The sequence below is a fragment of the Pteronotus mesoamericanus genome, unplaced genomic scaffold (assembly GCF_021234165.1).
Source record: "Pteronotus mesoamericanus isolate MK-2021 breed Mesoamerican mustached bat unplaced genomic scaffold, CSHL_Meso_final contig_221, whole genome shotgun sequence".
Lineage (NCBI taxonomy): Eukaryota > Metazoa > Chordata > Mammalia > Chiroptera > Mormoopidae > Pteronotus > Pteronotus mesoamericanus.
Genome location: NW_026555092.1, coordinates 8685587 through 8709518, shown reverse-complemented (window position 1 = coordinate 8709518; position 23932 = coordinate 8685587). Strand labels below are relative to the sequence as shown.

General features: G+C 48.0%; 2 protein-coding genes across 4 annotated transcripts in view; one reads left to right on the top strand and one right to left on the bottom strand.

The window, feature by feature from the left end:
- The first annotated feature begins 6300 nt into the window (after window positions 1–6300).
- FABP3 (fatty acid binding protein 3) lies at window positions 6301–13386 on the top strand. The gene is made up of 4 exons (XM_054571882.1): window positions 6301–6458; window positions 9486–9658; window positions 11575–11676; window positions 13106–13386. The coding sequence occupies exons 1-4, from the start codon at window positions 6386–6388 to the stop codon at window positions 13157–13159; spliced, it is 402 nt and encodes a 133-aa protein (XP_054427857.1). The 5' UTR covers window positions 6301–6385; the 3' UTR covers window positions 13160–13386.
- The window catches only part of ZCCHC17 (zinc finger CCHC-type containing 17), a 56646-nt gene continuing 40678 nt past the window's right edge, over window positions 7965–23932 (bottom strand). For 2 of the 3 annotated variants that reach the window (XM_054571881.1, XM_054571880.1), the window contains one exon: window positions 13538–15030. In XM_054571881.1, coding sequence (XP_054427856.1) covers window positions 14869–15030 — 162 coding nt within the window. In that variant the 3' untranslated portion in view covers window positions 13538–14868. Of the gene's footprint in view, window positions 8015–13537; window positions 15031–23932 lie in introns of those variants that run through there. The other variant, XR_008528991.1, reaches the window with a different exon arrangement.

Genomic DNA, 23932 nt, shown 5'->3' with positions numbered 1-23932 from the left:
ACAGTGATCACCTGTCCAAACCAACCTGGCTCATCAGGCCTCCTGGAAGTCTTCCCAGAATCTTCGGCAGGCTGCTCCTGAATGAAGTGTACTCTGGGGAGTGACTGTTGAACCATTAGTTCTAATTATACTTAATCTAATATTATTTGTATTTTTGCACAGGCAAATTTTTCATTTGATAGAGCAGTAATTTGGGGAAGGTGCCAGAGGCAGCCCCGAGTCTGAGACCTGGTTTGATCACTTCCTGGGAAACAGCCCTGTCCCCAGAGAAAGCTGCCATGGAGAGCTTGTTTGGAGGTTCTAGCAGGGTAGTGCTGCTACTCATATACCCTTGACTGAAGAACAGTCCTCTCTTCTATCTGGGAAGGTCACCCTCTTTACACGTGGAGCAGCGAGGGAGGAAGGGGATACCCACAGAACCAGTCAGATCGGCTGAATCAATCCTGGCAATCAATGGGGTGACATTTGTCTCAGCCAGATCACCCTCACATCCTGAGAGCTACCATTGAGATTCAGGCTACACCTATGTGCCCAGAAAGGCAGTTCTCACCTGGGACTACTTGGGGCCCCACTTCACACCGGAAATAGCCCAGTCTCATGGCCCAGGTGGATGGAGTGAAAAAGAGGCCATGAGACAGGATACCTTGGCCGGAGGAAAGCTGAGAATAGGTAGTAGAATTTTCAAACAGAGAGCACACTGAAGAAGACAAGTGGTGTTCTTTGCTTTGGAGAGACTGTTCGTCCACTCCACAAATCTGTGCTGGGCCCTGTACTAGGCCCTGTGGCCATAGCACAGAGCCCCATGACCCGGGTCCTGGTGTAATCGGAGAGACAGACTCTGAAGCAAAAGGACCTCATGACAGCAGGGTAAGTGCTCTGATAGGGAAGGCGGGGCTTCCTGGAGGAAGGGGTAGCGGCTAGGGTGGAGGAGTATTCCAAGCAGGCAAGTGAGAGGTATGGAGCTGCTTCAAGGTACTAAAAGGGTGGAGTGACTGCAGGGTGGAGAGCTTGGTGGGGGAGGGGCAGTGGGGCAGGGCCAGAGCCCAAGGGCCGAGAGGCAAGGGATGGGGGTCTTGTGCTGAGGACCCTAGGCAGCCAGGGAAGGCGGCTGAGAAGAGAAACAATTAACCTTGGTACGGCACCCCTAGGCTTCTCCTACCTTATCTTCCCAGAGTCCTTGGGCAGCAGGCTGGGTTTTTTGCCGAAAAAGGAATTGAGACCCAGAGAGATCATGCCTTTCCCAAAGATACCCCTGGGATATAAGTAACAGAGGCAGGACTGGAACCGAAGAGGGTCTCACTCGAGAGGCCCTAAAGCTGCAGAGATGGAGAGATTTATTCACTCATTCATTCAACATTCATTCATGCTTACTCTCTGCCTGGTACTGTCCTGGAGTCAGATTTCAGTAATAAAGTAGACCAATAAAACAGATAAAACAAGGCTAAAGAGTTTGGGCTTTATTCTTTCAGCAACAGATAGGACGGCCGGTTTCTGGAAGGCAGAGGTGACTGCCCGTCCACTCTGAGCTGCAGGCCCTCCTCCTGGGGCAGGGAGAACCATTGTTTTCCTTCCAGGTACTGTTCTGCCACAGGCAGCTGCTTCTTGGAAGCAAATCGGTGCTGAGTACACCTCTGTCTTCTGCCATCTTTTGTTCTCTCAGACCCACAGTATCTAGAATCCTTGGGGAACGAGGAAGTGACTTCCTAGTGGCAGGAAGAACACTCCATTCCACCCACTGTGGCTGCAACTGTCCTGGCATTGTGAGCTCAGGGACAGAAAAGGGGTTCTCTGGAAAGTAATCTCATCCGGGGATCTGAACATAAATTCCAAACTGGGCAAGTCACTGGGTAGTCAGGCCCCAGGCCTACAGCTTCTTTAGCAAAAGGCTTATCCTTGCCTTCAGCGAGCCTTGCCCTTGGCATATGCATCCAGGTTAATGCCTCTTTGCAATGTCCCCTTTCAGGCCCTCATTCTAATGTACGACCGCCCGCTCAGACCCCTACTTCCAAAGCATGACAACCTTCAAGAAACCACATAATCTTAACTATTTTCCAATCCCATCCCCACCTTGGTTTCTCCCACTTTCATGGGATCTTCCTTACGTTCCCTCCTTTACCTCCAAAGCACAAAATAAACTGCAAACTTATTCTCAAAAGCATTTATCTCAGGCTGTTGAAATCTTGCTCCCAGGTAAGCGGACATAAGCCCCTTTCTCAGGTCCTCTTTCCCAGAGCTGGCTGGACCCCAGAAAGCATGACTGACCCTAACTGTTTTATCCTCAGGACTAGAAAAGTTCTGGAAGCTCCCCGAAGGCACAGAGGCCCCTGGAACTTAAGAAACAGGACATACCAGACTTCAGTGACCACTGGACCCTGCACCCAAAGATAACATCGAAACAGGTTGCAGCCTGACTGAAACATCCTGCTCTACAACCGCCCCATTGCCCGATAGAGACTCAGAGCCCTAGCCACCCCGTGCAGGCGCAGGCGCATGTCTCCGTATCGAGCCCTTTCCCTCCCTTGGGAAGGTAAAAATAAAAAAACTTTGCTCTCTGCACTTTCTTCTCTCTGTGAATTCTTTCACAGCCTGCATCACTGGCCATGCTAACACCCGGCATATCCTCTATTTGGCTCAAATAGATTTTTGCAAAAACTCTCTACGGGTTTGGCAGTTTCTTACATTGAGAGAGGGCGGCGGCCACAGCTCTCCTATTCACACTGGATCCCCGCTGAGCCCAGCACAGTGGCTTGGTATAGGCAGCGCTCAGTTAAGATTGGGGGAACCCATGAATTATTTAATGGGAGAGAAAGGGAGCGAGGAAGATCCTTCTCTGCGGTATCTGAAGGCTCTCGGTGATCTCAATGAGGAGGAGGTATACTTGGCTCATTCTTGTGCACTTCTGGGAAGGAGACCCAAAGGGAGAAGGGGAGTTGCCATTCAGAGTGTTAGTGTATGTTAGCCTTTCCGTACGTTCTCTCTTTTCATCCTCATAACAGCCCAGGGAAGCCATGGTCTTCCTCCATCTAGGAGGAAAGGAGGCTCAGAAGGGGGAAGGGAATTGCTTGGGTCTCTAGCTAGTAAGTGGGAGGTTTGGGATTTAGAGCCAGGACTCTTTCCAAAGATACTGCTTCCAAGTACACCATGCACCAAGGGAGGGTTTAAAGAGTGTGGAGAAACACGACAATTCCATGGCAGGCAGAGACACAGAACCCCCGCCACCATTCGCAGCCAAAGAGAAAAATTCTCAGTTTCAGGTACTTGGGGGTGGGGTGTGGCTGGTCAGCATTCACAGACTTTGGCCCGGAAGGAGCAAAGGGTGTCTCCATGTCCCCAGGTCAGTGGAGACTCCAGCTCAGCTTCTTTGGCCTTTACCTCTGGCATCTTTCCCTGTGCCAGCAGCACATTCCTCAGTGGAGGTGTCCAGATGGTAGGGAGGGTTGAGAGAACAGCTGAAGATGCTGAGTAGGCCTCCTTCTCCCCCCTCCTATGGCCCCATGGATCACCCGGTGCTGGCGGCCCTTCTCATTGGTTCTCTCCTGGCTGTTCATCTCTCCTCCTCTCCATCTTCCCAGCCTGTGGTTGCCATGGAAACAGAGAACAGTGACATCACCATAGGGCTAAGGCTGGGGAAATGCTGCTCTTGGCAGGGATTGTTCCTGCTACCTGCCAGATGTTATATCCACATCTGGACCTGTCAAGAGCAAGAGAAAGGAGCAGAAGATGGGGCAGGGCTCATACTCCCTCTCTTTGCCCCTCTCTCCCTAAATGTAGTGAGCACAAGAGGGCAAGGGGGATGCAGGTAATCAGAAGAATGAGGAAAAGACTGGACAAAGTTTAAAAGGAAGATGAGAACCAGGTGGAAAGGAGACAGGGTGCGGCTGAGGAGTCCACTTTGGTGACTCAGGTCCGAGCGTGGTGGGGAGATGGGTGTAGGGCAGCAAGAGTAGTGGGTGTCGGGTTTGCCTAGAGTTCCTCAGAGCACCATGCCATTCAACATAGGCAGGGCCCAAAAGAGGGAGCAAAAGGACTTTCTGGCAGTATCCCCCATCCCAAAGGTCTCTATAGCTCCTCCCTCACAGCTGCAGCAGTTTCTAATCCTGTCTCAGAAATAAGGAAATTGAGGAGTAGAGAAGCAGAGCAATCTGCCTTGGGCGGCACAGGTGAGGGACAGAGCTGTGACCGGGTCTTAGGACTCCTGTTCTATCCATGGAGATAATAATAAGAAATAATAACAGCAGCAGCAGGAGTGAACATAATTTATTAAGTCTGCCATGCTCAGCATTTTAAATCCATTGTCTCATTTGATCCCGAAACACCTCTATGGGGTAAATACTGTCATTACCTCCATTTTCAAGATAAAATGAAGATTTAGGGTGGCTTAAGTGAATTGCCCACAGCCACATAGCTAGAACCCCACGGAATCAGAACTGGAACACAGGTCTGTCAGCCAGCCCCAGACCGTGGCCTCTGCATTATGAAGACCTGGTAGGGAGGCAGCTCTGGTCCCTGGGTCTCCAGCTACTCCACCTTTGAAAGTGGAGGCCCCGTGTCTAAAGGCTGTGACCTTGAGTTAGAAATCATCCCACTCCCCTCCTCCCCTGGCAACTGCTCTGGCGGTTAGGTCACCAGGGCTCCATGCCCAGCCCTGAGGGCCTGTCCCTGTAGCTTTGGCAGAAATAGGCCCCTCAGTCTTCTGGCTAGCGGACTTATTCAAAATAACTGAGATCTTGGGGGAGAGAGGGCTCTTCCTCCCTGGCCCCCTTCCCAGATTGGGAAAGGGAGGTAAGGGCAGACGCTCACTATTCCCTCATGGAGAGACAGAGGTCCAGCAGGGGGGTCTGCCACACTGTAAGTGTGGGGCAGGGGGGCAGGAGCCCCAGCTGCTGGGCCTGCAGCTCCTGCACACCCCCCAGGGGGGCCTCTACTGGCTGAAGTTCAGTTGGGCACCACTACCTTATGCAGGGCCTCCTGTCAGGAATTTGCTTAAACTCACTTCCTCCGGGAAGCCTCCCCTGAGCCCCTAGGTCGGGCTAGGCCTCCCCTTAAAGCCACCACGGTAGTTCTGTGTCTGCTCACCCAGAGGTGCGTGTGTGTCTTATTCGCGGTTGTCTCTCCAGAGCCTAGCCCAGGGCCTGGCTTAAAGTAGGTGCTTTAATAACTGATATGAATGGCTCCCCTAAGCTTTGGTTTGCAAATCTGTAAAGCAGGGTTAATGATAACATCTACATCATGGATTTTGTTTTAAACGTTCAATGAGGCGTTGTAGTTAATGCCCTCAGCATGCAGTAAATGTCAGTTACAAGGAGGACCTTGTTATTCACAGTGCTTTGTGAACTGTAAAGTGTCAGCACTGAGTGTTTCTTTAAAGGAGGTGACTGACTGCTTGCCGGTGTGCAGAGGTCAGAGAAAGAGCAGCAGGTGGGGGCTGCAGATGAGGATGAGGGGGCTGCGGTCAGGCAGATGAGGAACAGAATATCTGAAGGAGGATGAGGGGGAAGGACTGCAGCAAATGCCCAGAGCTGTGCGTCGAGGTCAGAAAAGCCTGGAGCATTGGCAGGGTGGACGGGGAGTTGGATGGCTCGGCGGAAAGGCGCGCAGCAGACATTCCGCTGGGAGGGGCGAGCACGTGCGGGGCGCGCATGGTGGGCAGGGTCCCACTTTCGCAGGAGCAGACAGAGGGCACAGGGGCAGCTTAGCCATTGAGGGTGCCCCTGGTAACTCTCCCGGCCACCGGACAGTGGGACAGTGGCCGAAGAGCCAGCTAAACCAGGCTTGCAATCTGGGCTCCAAGTCACCCTCTCTCTTCGTGCGACCTTGTCAATTCCCCCTCTTAGTCTCCTCACCTGTAAAAGGGGGACCACGATTGCTGCTTCACGAAGAGTCAGCCAGAGCTTTCCGGGCGTGGTCATCAGACCAAGGGCAAGTTTCCTTTGTGCTCTAGTGCCTCCCTGCTCTAGTTCCAGCCTAGGGAGAAACTGGGGGATGGAAGACGTCCGCGGAGTGCGCCCCAGCTCGCGGGCACCGTGCCCCCAGCTGCTTCCTTCTCAGATTCCAAAGAAGGCCTTGAGGCCAGGGAAGGGAGCCGGTCCTGCCTCCCGGAGCAAAGGACTCGAAGGCCAGGCACCGCGCTGACACAGGCTAGCCTGGCACCACCGGCTGTCCCCCTCCACTTTGGTGCGCTGGGGGGATGGGCGGCCACCCCCTGTAGGGTGAGTGGCCAGCCTGGGGCTTCCTATTTCGGGAGCAGAAAGGGGGGAGGGGTGGGCCACGCCTCCTCACGTGACGCAGGAGCTATTTAAAGCGGCCGCGCGCGCCGAGAGCCGCGGGTCCCGGAGTCCGTCCTTGCCATCCTTGTCGCTTCATCTTAGCGCAGCCCAGCCTCATCATGGTGGAAGCCTTCGCAGGCACCTGGAAACTAGTGGACAGCAAGAATTTCGATGACTACATGAAGTCACTCGGTGAGCAGGGCTCGGGATGCTAGGCGGCGGAGGGGCTGGCCGCGTGCCCAACCGGCGCCGCGTTCCCGTTGTGGCTGGTACCCTGGGCGCCTGCGGCATCCCTCCCGGCCAAGGTTGGGGATGAGGAACGGGGAGAAGGCGGCAGCTTGGGCTAGGGCATCCGAGGCCTGTTGGGAGGGGCGTTTCATGGTCTGAACCTGGCGAGGATTCCCAGGTGGGGGGAAGCATAAGGAAGCAGATGTGCTGGTCCATGTTGGGGGTTGAGAGGTGCTTTCGAGGAAGAGGGGTTTATGTTCTGGAGAGTTTGGATAAAAAAAGAACACTGATCCAAGAAAGTGGGAGGGTAGCTAGGGGAGGAGAACAGCAGCACAGGAGGTTTAGGAATTGGAAATTGTGGACCTAGAAAGGGAATGGTCTGGATAGGGACTGTACTATGGCCTACAGAATTGAGGAATTTCCAGGGGAAGAGAGATGGAAGAAGAGTGCGTAACCCCAATGGTGGGATATTGAGAAGTAGGTGAGTTAGGAGTCCACACAGTTAGCAAAATCCCTGCTTCTCCATGTCAGGCTGGGGAAAAGGATTTCCCCTGGAGGACACCCTCTTTCTCACCAGCCAGTCTCTGACCTTGTCCTGCAGTGGTTTGTAACGAGCTTTTAATTGTAGTGGTAAGGTGGGGTAAGAGGCCCCAACATAAGCTACAACCCGAGGCTTTGCCACTCATCAGGGAAGGATGCGGTGGAGAAAGCCATTGGGTTTCCAGGGTGCAGCAAAGGGGTCCTAGTGCAAGGACTAGACTTGTTAAGGGAAGGGAGGGCCTTTGGTCTAGGAGGGTGTGGTGTTGGGATGCAAAAGGGTGAAAATTCAAAGAATCTCATAGGGTCCTTGGAGATCCCCATTACTTGCTTAGTTCAATAGAGGGAGAAACTGAAACCCAAAGAAAAGTAGAAACTTACAAAAATTCCACAGCAGAGCAGAAAACCTAGATTTCTAGATCTGCAACCCAGATCAGCTTCCATATGGGCCCTGTGGGTGGGAGTAATTGGAACTGCTTATCTAACAATTGGCCTCAGCCCTTCCCCTCCTGGTATGTGCTTCATGCTTGGATGGACGGGGTTATAGCCTGACTTGAAATCCCCAGCTCTGAGATTACCTGGGATCTCCAGGGTGGGACCAGGAAAGTATTCCCTGCCTTCCTCCCAGGGTAGGTGGGCTGGATTACTGCAGATATCCAAAGGAGGGAGGAAATCTGCTCCAGGCACCTCTCACCTTTGTTCCTAACCCATTCCTGAAATAGGGGCAAGGGTTGGCTTTTGAGGCCTGCCTTGTGCTGGGCACTACGTCCAGTGACTCCTGGGCAGCTGTTGGGGAAGTTGGAATGCCCAGCATTAGTTCCTCCTCCCAGACCTCCCACAGCCGACATTCCAAATGAAGACTTGTTCCCTGAAGTCAGCTGCAACATCCTTACCACCACTGCTTCCTTATCGGGCGCCACTTGGGCTAGGGGGCTGAGTCCATCCAATCTGCTCTTCTAGTTGTTCTGATAGAAAGGCTGAGGCTGGTGGGGGAGGAAAGCCCCTCCTCAGTTCTCAGTAAAGAGCTTCAGCTTCGTTTCAAAGTAAAACCTATCTCTTCCCAAGTCTCCTAAATTGTCAGCCCAGTTTCATTCTCAGTTTCTCCTGGCTCAGCCCCTCCCTCCCTCTCCAGATTCCTTCCTCAAATATTCCACCCCTCCAGGTAGGTCCAGTGCAAACAGAACTTGTTGTGCAGTGATAACGCCCAGATCTCTGTTGGCGGTGGAACTGGCCCTACTCACTCTGACTGTTGGGGGGTAAGGCCAAAGTCCCTCACTGGCCAAACAGGGTGGGCCAGCTGCTCGTGCCCTTCATTTTGGGCCAACGGTTCTCAGGGGGCAAAGGTGGTACCAGCGATCGCAGGCACACGTTACAGGAGGCAGGACGGCCCGGCAGGAACAGCAAAGTTTTGGAGCCTGGGTCAGTCACCTACTCTTTGACTTTGGGCAAGTCACTTCCCTCTCCAAACCTCTTTATAATAAGTAAAATGGGGATAATAAAACCTACCGTTCAGGGCTTTTATGAGCATTTCAAATACAATAACCCATGGAGGGCATGGGCTAGCTGCCAACAAGCACTATGGGGACTTTACAGACTTCTCTACACTGGGCTGTTCCTGCCTTGCCTCTGCCCTGGGGGGTAGCTCAGTATAGGCTGCTGGGGGCAGAGTGGCCAGGCAGCCACGGGAGGTTGGAGGCAAAAGGGCAGATTGCAGGGACACACCTTAGACTGCCTAAGAACTCTTCGTTCTGCACTCCCTTGCAGGACACTTCGGGCTTTGCCCAGCACCCAGGGAAGCCATACTTGGACTGGGGGCCCCCATCGGGCCTTAAGACTAGGAGCCAGGAGACCTGGATTCGAGTCCTGACTGCACTACCACTTTAGGCCTCTCCTAAATCTGTACAATGAGGCAGACGTGCCCTCTGCCTACCTCCGAGGTCTGCGATAAGCTCCACTGTGTCTCAGGGTAAAAATTTCCAGAGGAGGAACACTCATTCCAGGGCTTTTTAAGGCAAAATCCACATTTCTCTCCTTAGCCTGTGGCTTGAAAGCTGCCCAGGTGCTGCTGGAAGGGAACCCTGTACTCCAGCCTTGAGAGACACTATAGCTGAGCAGTTAAGTGAGCTCTGCAGTCAAAGGATTCAAATTTGTGACCCTGGGCTTTAACTCTGTTTTTGCATCTGTAAAGTGGAGATAAATCGACCCTTTAGGAAGACTGGAAGGATTGAATGAGATAACACATGTACAGTTCTTACCACACAGAAAGCACTTCTTATTCTAGTCTCTACTGTGCAACCGACTTGCTGTGGCATGCCTGTCCCTTTGCGTATGTCCATGCAAAGCCTTGGAAAGTTCTACTTTTCTTCCTTTTCCCACAGCCAGCCTGAGTTGTTCATTGAGCTCCTTATACCCTGCCTCTCTGCTCCATACGCATAACCTTCCCTCTGCTCTCAGGTGTGGGTTTTGCTACCAGGCAGGTGGCCAATATGACCAAGCCTACTACAATCATCGAAGTAAATGGGGACACCATCACCATAAAAACCCAAAGCACCTTCAAGAATACGGAGGTCAGCTTCAAGCTAGGGGTGGAGTTTGATGAGACGACAGCAGATGACAGGAAGGTGAAGGTGAGTAAAAGGAGGGGACATGGGGAAATGCGAATTGTGAGACCCTGAAGGGGAATAAACTGGTAGTCTTGCATCCTATTATTGCACCCTGCGGGGTAGGCTGTTATGGGGGATTGAAATAAAACAAGGGTCATCGCAGGAGCAGTGCTGGAATGTCCCAGTGCTAAACGCGTGTTGGTCCCATACACTTGTTTTGCCCCTCCATGGTTGAGAAGCATCTACAACCTGCCTCTGGGAGTGGGCAGCAGAGCCCAGGAGGTTCTTGACTTGTGTCTACTGTTCTGGCTGGAGGGTGACCTTGTGCATAGCATGCATTAGCTCTGGGTTCCTTTCCCCTTCCATAGATGGGGACCAGGTAACAGCCATGGCTCTTACCTCAGGTGTTTTAGGAATGATGCCCAGAAGGCAGGGCCCTCCACTGAATTAGCAGGTAGGTCATCCCTGGCCTCCAGCAACTAAGGAGGCAACTGGGGACAAGGAGCTGAGACCCACTCAGAGGCTTCCTCCTCAGTTCCCGTCTCCCAGGCTTGGCCAATGACCCTGAGGAAGTATTTCCAATGCTGCCAGTCCACAGGCAGGATAAGCTGTGATCTGAACAGGGCATGGCCGTGGGTATGTTTTTAGTGTCTTCTAACCAAGTCTTAGTCCACCTTCTCCTCAGGATGGAGAGGCCGCATACCTCGTTTCAGGGGCTGTCACCCTGCAGTGGCTTTCTTAGTAGCTTGCCTCAGGCCTCTGAGCTAGGCACACGAGAACAAAGGGGCTTTCATCTCTACAGGGTGGCTCTGCAGCAGTCTCCCTGGACCAGCCCGTCATTCAGCGCTTCAGCGGTTTCCTCCTCCTCCTCACAGCTGCCCCGAGGAAGGACAAGGGAGGGTCTGGGCTCTACTTTGTGGGGAGAACTGAAGCCCACCCCAGGATCACATGGGAGGCTGGCAGGAGAGCTGGGGTGGTGCCCAAAGATGGCAGCCTACCTGGGAGAGGTGGCTGCCCCAACCATATGCCGCTACCTCCTTCAACCAGTCCACTTTCTTGAGGGGCAAACCCCACAAGTTTTCTGGGATGCCTGGCTAAAAATAACCTGCTGTGTGAGTGGGCCAAAACTAAGGGAATGAGAATAAGGAATGAGGAGGTGCTAAGGATACACCACCCCGCAGCACACCCAAACATACGACCATCTGATTCTTTCACTGAACTCTGCTCAGTAAGGGTCCCTTAGCCTGGCCTAGAGTCCCCAAATTCCTAGAGGAGAGACCTGGGAGAGCTGCCAAGTGAGAACCAGCTGATACAGGCTGGTAGCACCCAGCAGACTCAAGTGGGCATTTGGCCAGAGCTGGGGAACACTCCAAGGGCACTCCGACCCAGGACCTGGCAGTTGCTGCCCACTTGTCAGCTGAAGGGGTCATATGATGGGAACCAAGAAGAGAAGTAGGAATATAGGGAGGGGGGGTCTAATTTCCTAACACTCCCCATCCCCAAGCATCTTTTAGACACCATATGTGATCACCACTAGGCTGGGAAGTCTCAGGACTCCCCCCTCCTCACCAGCCTTTCCTAGGGATATGTTGGCACAGGCCCCTTCTATCTTAGGAGCACTGGGACTATGGCATCACTCAAGAGTATGGGTTAAATGCCCATCTTGAATGCTGGTGGCGCTTCTCAGGGCCAGGCTCTCTGGCTCTACCACACTGCCTCTCTCTCCTACTTGCCCAACCCCTGAAGGCCCCTTCCCCCACCAGGCAGTAGTGGAGCAGAGGCTGGAAGCTAGACATCCTGCAGAGCGAGGCTGGAGGTGGGCTGCCTGCACTCTGGGCCCAGCACCATCATTAGTTTGGGCCAGAGGCCCAGTGACCAGGCCCCATGTTGTCTCAACCCTGGCTCGGGTCATATCTCAGGCCACTACCCTCTTTCCACAGTCAACTGTGACGCTGGATGGAGGCAAACTTGTCCACGTGCAGAAATGGGATGGGCAAGAAACAACACTTGTACGGGAGCTCGTTGATGGAAAACTCATCCTGGTAAGACGGGCACTTTGGAGCCTAACCCAGTTGGTTACTGCTGCTGCCCCTTCAGCCAAGCCCATTGTAAAGAGCCAAAGTCTTCCCGTGGCAGCACCGGGAGCCGGGACAATGCAGAGTGAAGAGGTGGGGGTGGTGTTAGTGGGAATTTTCTGTGTAGTGCTTTGGACTCACATCTCAGGCTGAGGTTCAAATCTCAGATTATAGGCCGTGTGACTTTGGACATCACCTTCAAGTCCCACTGTAAAAACAGGTACTAGTAACACCACCTCTGTAGGGCTGCTGGGACGTCTGAGTGACACAGTGGATGCAGAGCACAAAGCATCACTGACATGGGAGGAAGACAACGGGTGCTCCACAGCCTGTTTCCTCCTGTGTTGCTGCCTTGTCTCACCCGAGAGGGAAAAAACAGGGCCAGTTCTGACCCCGAGTCCCTAAGAAAGGCTCCCGCCTCCTATCACAGCCTTCCTTTTCCCCCTCCACCCTTGGACTGTACCACATGTAAACCCTGTAGGCAGTGACAGGCTGGGGCACAGACTGACAGCACAGTCCTTCTTTCCTCATTCCAGCCCCAGCTGCTCTCAGTGCCTTTCATGCCTGGCCTATTGCAAGTACCTGAGTAGACAGCTTGGGTAGGAAGTGACAACCAGGCCGGCAGATCTGTCTGTTTAGGGACAAACTTGGGGACTTCAGTCAGAATGTAGACTTGACTGAACACTCCCAGGCCCACAAGCGGAGATAGCAGCCACTCATGGTCTCTACCTCCTAATTCCGTAGGGCCTCAGGTTTTCACTTCAGCATCTTCAAGGCAGACCCTCTTGGGTCAGTGTAACCTGCTCACTGCATTCTTGCACTTACAGAGCAGGGGCCCTGCAGAGTCAAGAATGAGGTGCCTGCCTTTGGTAGAAACGTAAGATACAGGAGTCGCTGGACAGTCGGCTACGGGGAGACCATGGGCCTGGCTCTACGATGGCAGGCTGGGTGGTAGGGGCTCAGGGCTCCAGCCCTGGGCCTACTCCAAGTTAGGGAAGGAAAGAAGAGCTGGTGGCCTGGCACAGTCCTTCCCTAGGAGTCTCTGGATATTTGTATTCACCTATTTGTCTACTACATGTTAGGCACCATCCCACGCATTAAGGGTGAAGGGAGAAGAATGATGTGAGAAAAAGAAACACTCTGGGATCTTGATGAAGTTACTTCCTCTCTCAAGACTCATTTTCCTAAGTCTCTAAAAGTGGGGTTACATGCATAACTTAAAGACCTGGTAGAAGTATTAGAAAAAAGCAACACACGTAAAGTGCTTGGCACATAGCAGGTAGCCAATAAATGAAGACGATTAGGATGAAGGCAGAGGGTTCTCCCCACCAGAATGGAGCGATCTCATGTTTGTGCCCTCAGCCCTGCCCTAATCTGCCTCTCTTTTTCCTTCCAGACACTCACCCATGGCAATGCAGTTTGTACTCGCACTTACGAGAAAGAGGTGTGACCTGCCGGCACCTTCACTGACTGCTCCTCTGCCCCCTGGCTACCCCTGGACTCAGCACCAGATTGCCTCATTTTTTCCTCTGGCATTTTGTATAAATTCACCTCATTTGGGGAAATCCTTCTGGGGCCAGGTGCACCATCCTGGATCCAGTTCCAGTACCCATTGTGTTTGTTTTTCTAACTACATCCAAAGAGTGCTCTGAGGTCAATAAAGCAGAGCCAAGACCACCCGTTGCCTTTTTGCTTTTGGTGACATGACCCCGGGAGTCTCAGTTTCCCTGTCAGACTGGGCAGAAACAGTTGTGTGAAGGTCACTCAGGAAGAAGCACTGGATGAGACTGAAATGGACAGTCTCGGGGACAGTGGTAGCTGACCACCTTACACATACAATAATGTAACAGCTGTACCTATACCTTGCCTTTACTTCCTCTCCATGGCCAAATGAGCTAGTCCATCCTGGAATAATCCATCAGCGGCAGGGCTTCCCTAGGCCTGGCTACTGAACCATCACCTCAGGCCTGTCTGTATTGAATGCTCTTGGGTCTGGGCAGGTGCTCTTCTCTGTGCAGTGCTGCATTCTCTCTCATTCCAGAATGCAGGCTCAGGACAAAGGATCCAGGCTTGTGCCATAGTGGTGGGAGAAAATGCCCACTGGCCTAGATGACTGCTGAGCTCCCACCTATACCTCAGGCCATTACTCAGTTATAAATTCTCACTGGTTCTCTAGTCAACTCTGGGAGAAGAGGTCATCTGAGCACTACAGAAGAGGGAGCTTATGAGTGATCTAAGCACCTGCTAGTACATCTGGCTCTGCGCCTGAGCTGGGCCTCTCCACAGTCCAAGGTAACACATTAAATGGTTTCCTGTCAAGTCATGTAGACTCTGACTTTTAAGTCTGTAAGTTAAGTCTGGGAAGAAGTATTGTAGCAATAAGAACTTTCAGTAAGTTTAAAACCAAACACACTTCCATTTAGTGCCAGGAATTTAAGCAGAAACCTGAAGTGGAACCAATTGACTCGTACAGTAGTAAACACAAAGTAAAGCAATGATCTTGGCTTGCGTCGTCTGGTTTGGTGGCCTGGCAGACTGTCACACACAAGCTCAGTCACTGTGGACAATGGTTTTCTGGCCGCAACCACTGGCTGTAACTTCTAGCATAGTCAAATTACGTTAGGGAAAATGGAAAAAGCGAGCACCACTTCCTACCACATTCTTTTTCAGACTGCCAGTTGCCTATATGCCCCTGTGTTGGTTGGGTGCAGCAGAGATCACCGACCAATCAGCCCAGGGCAAACCACCGCGGAGGGGCCAATCTCTCTGTTCTCCAAATACAAGCCAGACTCACCTCCACAGCAGTAACTGTGGCTCTAGCCTGGACTCCTGTACAGGAATCAGACTCTGGCAGTGGCAGCTGGAGAGGATAATAGAATCTCCTGCCGAATAAAGAAGTTGGGTGAATGGATGAGAGAGCTGCAGGGGTCACTTGCAAATGGACGAGGAGTGACAAGGAGACAACTCATTCAGGCAGATGCTTCTGACATGTAACTCCCAAACCTGTCTGCTGCTTGAGGGGAAGCCATCTCCCATGGGAGAGAAGTCATGGGGTGGGAGGCCACATTCTCACTATTGGGTCTTTTAGGAGCCAGGGCTGCAGGGCACAAGGCTCCTGGTTCCTTCTTCTCTCAACCACCCCCTCTCCTCTTTGCACTCTCACTCCTTGTGCTTCTTCTTGTGTTTCTTCTTCTTTTTCTTCTTCTTGGCTGCCTTGCTGTCTTTTGATGTGTGCCTTGCCCTCTTGCCTGTATCACTCTCAGAGTCTGAGCTGTCAGAGTCAGATGACTTTCTGTCTCTATGTTTCTTTTTCTTCTTTTCCTGAAAAGCATATTAGAAAACTCAACATTGTGTATATATATTTGCTTTTTAAAAAATCATGACATGTAATCAATAGGGGACCACTTAATAAATTATAAAACATTAATTAAAAAAATCTTCAATTATCAATAAGAAAAATGCCCAAAGCAAGTAAAGGATCAAGCCATAATACGGTATGAATTCTAGTTTCTAGTGTATTTAACATACATGTGCATGTACTTATCCACACACACATACATGCATAGTATACAATGTGTGTATATATACATACATTTACATATACCTGTATATATTTACAATACACAGAAAACAACAGAAAGCACACAAAGTAGAAGTATCTCAGGAATGTATCTAATAAGGAAAGACGGGGTCTTTCATTTTTTACTTCATATAACTCTGTCCAGTTCGAATTTTTTAAACATTTATTACTTTCATCTTTAAAAAGCACAGATATAAAAGCTAAAAGGAGTCCTTAGGGATCACCTAGTCAATCTAGAGACAGCGCTTCACATGCCCAAGGTCACAGGATGAGAAAGTAATAATAGATTTAGGACTCCTGACTCCCAGTCTGGTTTCTATTAGACCCCATGGCCAGAGTAAATAACTGCCACCAGTTAATAAGGCTCTACCTGCTGCCCCTGAATATTTATCATTTCTAACCTTCACAACAACTTTACAAGATTATATGATAAAGAAAAAACTTCAGAAAGAGTTTTCTGAAAACTACCCACTATACCATGCTGCCAGATAGCAGCACAAACTCATACAAAGGATGGGAGGCAGATACCCAGGCTCTGGGCAGTTTTTAAGCTTTACACAGACCTTCTCCTTAAATTTCAAATGTTTGTATTGCCTTAGTGAGGTTTCTAAGAAGAAAGATTATGCGAAGAGAAAGGAACAGCAGCAGAGGGTGAGGCTCCTGCTCCTATAGGCTTTCAACGAGCATCCTGAAAGCTGTAAGTCTGCCTGAGTGATGCACCAGGTCTTAGAGGCTGGCTGTGACAAATGGTGGACAGAACACCAAAGCAGGTAGCACACACAGACCTGAACTCTGGCTTTACCATTACTATTCTGTAATCCTGGGCACACTATTTCACCTTACTAAGTTTCCTCCACTGTGAAACAGGGGGGCGGGGGCGCGGAGGAAGGAAAGGGGGGGAGGGGAGAGAAAGAGGGGTCATGTGGTTGTGATTAAGATTTAATGGGACAGAGACAGTATCCGCGGCTGGAGAAGTTGACAGCCACTTGCCTCAGATAGCACAGGCAGGCTGGGATCTGCCTGCAGATCACAGGACTGGAAATCTCCTGAATTTTCCGCTGTAGCACACAGCCCCTCTCTATATATAGTGCTGGCAGGCCTCGTGGTATGATCAGAAGAACAATTTTGGAATAAGAAGTAAGTTCAAATTCCAATTTTACCACTTACTAGCTGTGTGACTTGGAACAAGAAACTTAACTTTTTTGAACCTTAGTTTTTCTTTTCAGTAAATTGCACATAATATCTATTTCAAAGGATGCTATGAGCATTAAATATAAATTCTAATTATAGTGCCTGATATATGGTAGACACTCAAGGGTAGCTAGAAGTAATGCATTATTTTCTCATTTCAGAGAAATCCAGAATGTTCTGACAATCTGGCTATGCATCTATGGCAGATAAGTCAAAATTCTGAGAGGCAATTAAACCAAAATTTTTTTCTTGGAGTCTCCAATGGAGTAGAAAGAGGGGAAGCTTCCTAGGTCCACATTACCTATAGGAACCATGGCTGGGAGGAGCTGAGAGCTGGCAACTCATTGGTCTGGCCCACGTTACTGCACCTTCCTGGGTGGCAGGAACATGGAAGCCCATCACAGGCTATGTGGGCTTGGGACTCTCAACAGGTTCTGTCCCTTAGATAAGGCAGGGTTCTGGGGAGGGAAATAAGCATAAATGCTGAGCCTGGCCCAGCCTGGGAAAATGAGGAAGGAAAGTAATTATGCTCCTTACATCTAAGTAGCACTCTAGTTCATCAAGTTCTCTGCATCCCTTATCCTATTACAACTTGCTAAGGTCAAAATTCAGGAATTATTAGTTCCATTTTGCAAACGAGAAAATGGCAACTCAGAAAAAGTACATTAAGTGAGTTGATGCACACTGTCATGATAAGAATGTGGTACTTTCTTACTCAGAGTTGGGCATTATTTCCATTTTGCTCTCTCTCAAAGATGCAGGCTCAGGAGAAGAAAAGAGAAAAGCAAATCAGTTGACAACTTTGGCGTGCCAGGACGTGTACTCGACTTAGCAAGAACTCCCTAGACTTCAATCTTGACACAAAAGCTCTTTTGCAACTCTGAGCAAAGAAAATCTAGTCCTCTAGCAGATAATACCATTTTCATTGTGTGTCTAACTTTTCAGCCAGAGAACAAAGAACAATCACCTCAGAAGTTGCAGTTCAAAAGGAAAGTTGGGAGTTGCAGTGGAAAAGGATGGACAGCCGATTGTGAAACTACCTTCTGGTCACTCAACTGCATTCAAGGGAGAAGAGAAGATAAAGGGTAAAGAAATGACCCAGAGATGTGACCCTTGGCAGGCAGGCCAGGAGGGACATGGTAAAGAAGCCATGGCTCAAAAGCTCTCTAGGAAAAACCACACACCTCGGGCCACATCAGCTAGCCCACCCGTTTTCCCTGCAGTTCTGAAACAGGATACCAGCAACCCAGTGTAAGAGAAAAACAAAATCACAAACTGAGAAAGGGGAGTAACAGCAACTAACATTTATTGAGTACATACTTTTCTAGATGCTGAATTTGACACTTTTCACACATTCCTCATCTAACCTTCACAGCAAATCTATTAAGTAGACATAATTTTCCCTATATTTTCAGAAAAGAAAACTATAACTTCAGAAAGGTTGACTGAAATAAAGTGACTTGTCCAAGCGGTAGAACCCGTATTGACTCAGGCTGGGTCCCAGTGTGGATATTCTTTTTAGCTCTGTCTAGATGATAGGCAGTATCTAACTTAGTACTTCCCAACTAAAAGGCACTTATTTGGGCAGAAATCAAGCAAACAAGCACTTACTATTTTTATTTATTCTTAAGAAGTATTCTTTTTTTTAACTAATTTTATTTATTTTAGAGAGAGAGAAAAGGAGAGAAACATTGATTTGTTATTCCACTTATTTATGCATTCAGTGGTCCTTCTTGTATGTGCCCTGACTGGAGACTGAACCCACAACCTTGGCGTATCTGGATGACATTCTAACCAACTGAGCTACCTCGTCAGGGCTAAGAATTATTCTTAAGAAATGACTGATTCTCAAGAGATGATCTGACTCTCAAATTGATCTCTAGGATGAATTTTTGGGAAATAGGATAGAGGGTAATTCCTGGCCACAAGTTCCCACAGGGCACCAGTTTATCATAGACTGGAAAAGGTAAGACCACAAAAAAAGTTTTATTAATCAACTCACAAATATTTACTGAACTTTACTACCTACACAGCACTTTAGAGACCCACAGTTACATACAATGTTTCTTAGGAGAACACACAGATTTTTTAATAGAATTCAGACAAACAGAGAGTAGTATTTGCACTAGTAGGAGATGCAAAGTAAACACATTCATTGAGTGGAGCCTGGCACCATTCGTCCAAACCTAAGCCAACCTCGTCAAACAAGGGAAATAACTCCTTACAATCACACAGTACCTTTATTCCACAAATATTTGTTGAGTACCTTCTACGAGCCAGAAATATCTATTAGTTAACTTGTGTTTTTTATAATAGCTGAATGAGGTCAGAAATTAGGGACCAGGAGCTTAGAAGGAACAAATTATCTAAGCAAGGAAAAAAATAACTAATTAAGATACTAGGCAGTCCATTGAAGTGATGTAAGAAAAGTACAAAAAACAGGCTTTGGACACACAAGGGAAAGAAATCAATTATGTCCAAGGACTCTGAGGATGGCTGCATGGAGGACAGGTATGTGTGGTGCTCTCGAAGGATGAATATGGTTTTGGCGGGTGGAGTGGTGGTGGCGGTGCTGTCGGACGAAGGGAAGCACGGGCCTTCCAGCCAAAGGGAAGACGGAATGAGACAACCGCTTGAAAGATCTTTCAAGAGTGACAAATTATCTCATGTGGCTTATTAATCATGTACTGGATCCCATCCCTTCTCTCCTACTCAACATCGGTCCAGGAATTGTCCCTTCTCTTGTGCATCAATTTTCCCCTTTTTACTGGCTCATCCCTAAACAAAAAACAAACAAAAACCCTCCTGAACAATTTTAACCAGGTTGTTACCCCACCACTCTACTGAAACAGCTCTTGTCAAAGTTACCAATCACCTCCCCATGGCCAGGTCTGTGGTCAATTCTTGGGCCACATTCCACCACATTCTCTTACTTTTCTGCTGACTTTCTGGCTGTTCCTTTTCAGTCTTCTTTGCTGGTTCAGTTTCTAGAAGCTGGAACACTCTAGGGCTCAAGCCCTCAAACCCCTTCTCTTCCCTGTATTTACTCTCCAGGTGATCTCATATATGAACTTAAATACCATCTATATATGTAGATGACTCCCAAATTTATGTCTTTTTTAAGTATAATTGACTTATAATATTATATTAGTTTGAAATGCACAACACAGTGATTCGATATTTATATATATTATGAGGTGATAACCATGATAAGTCCAACTACCTTCTGTCACCATACAAAGATGTTACATTATTATTGATTATATTCTAGGTTTATCTCTTACCTGGGCCTCTCCTTAACTCTGAACGATACATCCAACTGCCTCCTCTATACCTCCATGTGGATATCTGACAGGCATCTCAACTCCTACGCCTTGCCCCTCCCAAACCTACTCTCCTCCAGCTTTCTTTCCCTTCTTCATAGACAGCAATTCAAAACTAAGCCCCACTCCCATACTTCTGCATTCCTTCTCCTCTTAACTCAAATCTTCCTGTTAGTCATCTTTAACTGTTCTCTTTCCTACCTCATATCCAATCACTCTGTCAGCTCTGCCTTCAAAACAGGGCCACACTTCTCACCACTCCCTCCACTCTCATTCTAGTCTAAGTCACCACCATCTCACCTGGATTATTAATGCTGGCCATTAACTGCTTCCACCCTTGCTTTCTAACCATCTAGTTTACAAATAGCAGCCAAAATAATTCTCTTAAAAGGTAATTTAGAACATGTCATCCCTCTAGTCAAAACCTCTATTGACATCTATCTCACTCTAAGGGAAGGGTGCAGTCCTCATATTCTCCTAGACAGCCCTGGGTTTCCTCTAACTTCCTTTCTTCTCAGTCACTTCACTCCAGCTACACCGGCCTCCTTACTGTTCCTTAAACATGCCAAGGTCACTCCCAATATCTGGCTATTGTTACTGGCTGAAATGCTTTCTCTCCACTTATGTGTAGCTTGCTTTCTCACTTCCTTCAAATATCCACTCAAATGATGCTTAATGAGAAAGGTCTGCCCTTACCACTCTACCTAAAATGCCAAGTCACTTATCCTACCTGTCTCCAAACCAGCACTCCCCATATATCTAACCAAATTAATTTTTCTCCATAAAACTTACTTTGTCTTTTGTTTACCAGTTTATTGTCTGTGATCCCCTTAGAATGTAGGTACACAAAGATAGGAATTTTACCTGTTCTGTTCACTGTTGTGCCTGCAATGACTGGAACAGAGCTTGGCACACAGTAGACGCTCTTTTAATGAAATCAGATTGGAATACAGTGTTTGTGAGAGATGATGCTGGGAAGCTGGAAAGATTGTGAAGAGTCTTTTTTTTTTTTTTTTAAGATTGTGAAGAATCTTAAAGGAATCTAGACTTTATTCAACAGAAGGGGACTCACTGAATGAAAGCTTTTGCACAGACTACACTGGATAACTCTCTGTGCTCGAGCAAATGGGCCCGGGGCTGGCAATCTCTCACTCGCTCTCTCTCGCTCTCTCTCTCTTTCTCAGATAGGCTCCAGAAGTTTTCTGGACAACAGGGCAGAGCCAGCACTGCAGCCACGGGATGACATTCCTATTTCTGTTCTCCTATATATAGTCCTGAAGAGAGTAATTATAGTAACCCTATCAAAAGGAGAAAATTACATTCTGGGTCAAATATAACTAAACTTCGCTATAATCTGTGGACAGCCTGATCCCAAGGCACATGCTTCCTCATAATGTAACACTGACTCAGAAAGACCTATGATGGCATATGATAAGTGAAAGAGGCCAGCAAAGCACCGACCACAGGTTCAGAGGAAAATTATCCAGGGCTTCGCGACAAAAATTTCTATTCCTGTTTTGCCAACCACTTCATATCCATTTCCATTTGCAACAGTTTCCTCTTGTTCTAATTATGCCCAACAAAAATGACTTACAATTTTCAGGCAAAAATTGGCATGGTACCAAATGGGTATACAGAACTAAACCAATGCATACTAGATTTTTGGACAAGGGCATGCATACTTGATAAAAAGAGTTGTTACATTATTATTGACTATATTCTAGGTTTATCAGGGCTAGGTCTCTTATTCCTGCCCCTGCTCCCTTCATTATTACCTACCAGCAGCAGTAGGAGTGAGTCCCTATAACTCTTCAAACTGAGGGCAGGTCTCACTGAGCAATTGAACCAGAGGAGCTACAGATATCAGAGATTATGGAGTCTATCTTTTCAAAGGTAGCTTGTGCATGCCTATTATGTGGCAGGCATTATTTGAAACAGGTAACGTCCTTTCTTTTTTTTAAAAAAAAAATTATTTATATATTTTTAGAGAGAGGGGAAGGGAGGAAGAAGGAAACATCAATGTGTGATCACCTCTCACATGCCTCCCCTTCTGGGGACCTGGCCCAAACCCAGGGACGTACCCTGACCAGGAATTGAACTGCTGACCCTTTGGTTTGCAGACAAGCATTCAATCCACTGAGCCATACCAGCCAGGGCTGGTAACATTCTTTCTTTATCCTGGGCCATTTCTTGGTTCCCCAACATGCCTAGCACCTTCTCCTGCCTTAGAGGCTTTATATTAGGCATTCCTTCCACCAGACTGCAGAAATAAGTGGGACAATAAAGCAGTCACGTGAAGAAGCAGAGATGAGATTCCAATAGCCTGTTCCTTTCCGGTTCTAGTTCTGGGTGGCCCAGCCATACTCTGCTTCCTATCACTGGATTTCTATGAGATCCAATAACCCTCTTGAAGTGAGTTTCTGTCTTTTGCCACCATACTTTGGCTGCTTATTGTTCTTATGCTATTAACTGCTTGAGTGCAGATGCTATGTATGACCTTTATTTCACTGTAAGTGAGTTGTCCATCATATATGCTTTCTACACACTGGGCATTCTTGCTACCCACAATCCTATTCAGCAACATGGACTGCAGAAGGCATTCTCCTTCAGATGAACCTACTCGGTTCCATTTTTGTTCTCAGTCAATTTGTGCTAGAATGGGCAACCAAATCTGCCACTCTTACACAATCCAAAATAGCCATCTCAGGTAGAAGTTTTTAGTCATAAGGAAAGCCAACCTCCTGTTGGAATAAACAATTTAGAGTGTAAAAGGAAATAGGTAGGAGGCCCAGAGTCTTGATTTATGATTGTGAACAGAAATAGATCAAAGATAACATCAGCCCTGACCGGGTGGCTCAGTTGGTTGGAGCACCAAAAGGGTGTAGGTTCAATTCCAGGTCAGGGCACATATCTAGATTGCCAGTTTGATTCCCCAGTCAGGGCAAGTACAGGAGAAAACTGATCAATTTTTCTCTCTCACATTGATGTTTCTCCCTTTCTCTTCCCCTTCCCTCCCTCTAAAATTAATAAACATATCTTCAGTTGAGAATTAAAAAAAATAAAATAAAATAAACATCAAATGGCTGCTATGGGTAGCTGGTGACAGGGCAAAAAACTAGCAAAAAAAAGGGCCCTGTAAGTCCTGATAATTCAAGCACCTAACACAATACACAACAGATCTGTGTGAGACACTAAATACATATTTGTTGAGTAAATAAGTAATTGAAGAGCTAAATGAATTAATGGTTGAAGTATGGTATACTGAATAGAATACTGGGGCCCTGGCTGGGTAGCTCAGTTGGTTAGAGTATTGTCTCCAATTCGCAAGGCCGCAGGTTCAATCTCCAGTCAAGGCACATACAACAAGCAACCAGTGAATGCATAAATAAGTGGAACAACAAACTGATGTTCCTCTTTCTCCCTTTCTCTCTCTGAAAATCAATTTAAAACAAAACACACACAAAAAAGAATACTGGGCTCTGGCTGGTGTGGCTCAGTGGACTGAGCACTGGACTGTGAAACAAACGGTTGCCAGTCGAATTCCCAGTTAGAGCACATGCCTGGGTTGCAGGCCAGGTCCCTGGTGGGGGGCACATGAGAGGCAACCACACATTGATGTTTCTCTACCTCTCTTTCTCCCTTGCTTCCCCACTCTCTAAAATATAAAAAACTTAAAAATTTTTTAAAAAGTCGAAAGAGAAAAAAATCCCTGAAACATATAAATAGAATCACAGTTAAAAAGATCTAGCTCTACTATAAAAGTACAATTACCTGTTTGCAGATATAATCTTATATGCAAAAAATCCTAAATATTCCACAAAAAAACCTGTTAGAACTAATAACTGAATTCAGCAAAGCTGTAGGACACAAAATCAACATCCCCAAATCAGCTGTATTTCTATACACTAACAATGAGCAATCAAAAAAAAAAATTTAAGAAAACAATTCCATTTACATCGAAAAGAACAAAATAGTTATTAGGAATAAACTTAATGAAGGAGGCAAAAATGCTTGTACTCTGAAAACTACAAAATGCAGCTTAAAGGAATTACAGACAATACAAATAAATGGAAAACATCTACATCTGTGTTCATGGGTTGGTTAATATGTCAATAATGCACAAAGCAAT

What these genes read in the sequence shown, in the direction of transcription:
- FABP3 (XM_054571882.1), top strand. Translation starts at nt 6,386, where the DNA reads ATGGTGGAAGCCTTCGCAGGCACCTGGAAACTAGTGGACAGCAAGAAT. An exon ending in CAGATGACAGGAAGGTGAAG is followed by an intron (nt 9,659 to 11,574) that starts GTGAGTAAAAGG and finishes CTCTTTCCACAG; the next exon opens with TCAACTGTGACGCTGGATGG. An exon ending in TTGATGGAAAACTCATCCTG is followed by an intron (nt 11,677 to 13,105) that starts GTAAGACGGGCA and finishes TTTTCCTTCCAG; the next exon opens with ACACTCACCCATGGCAATGC.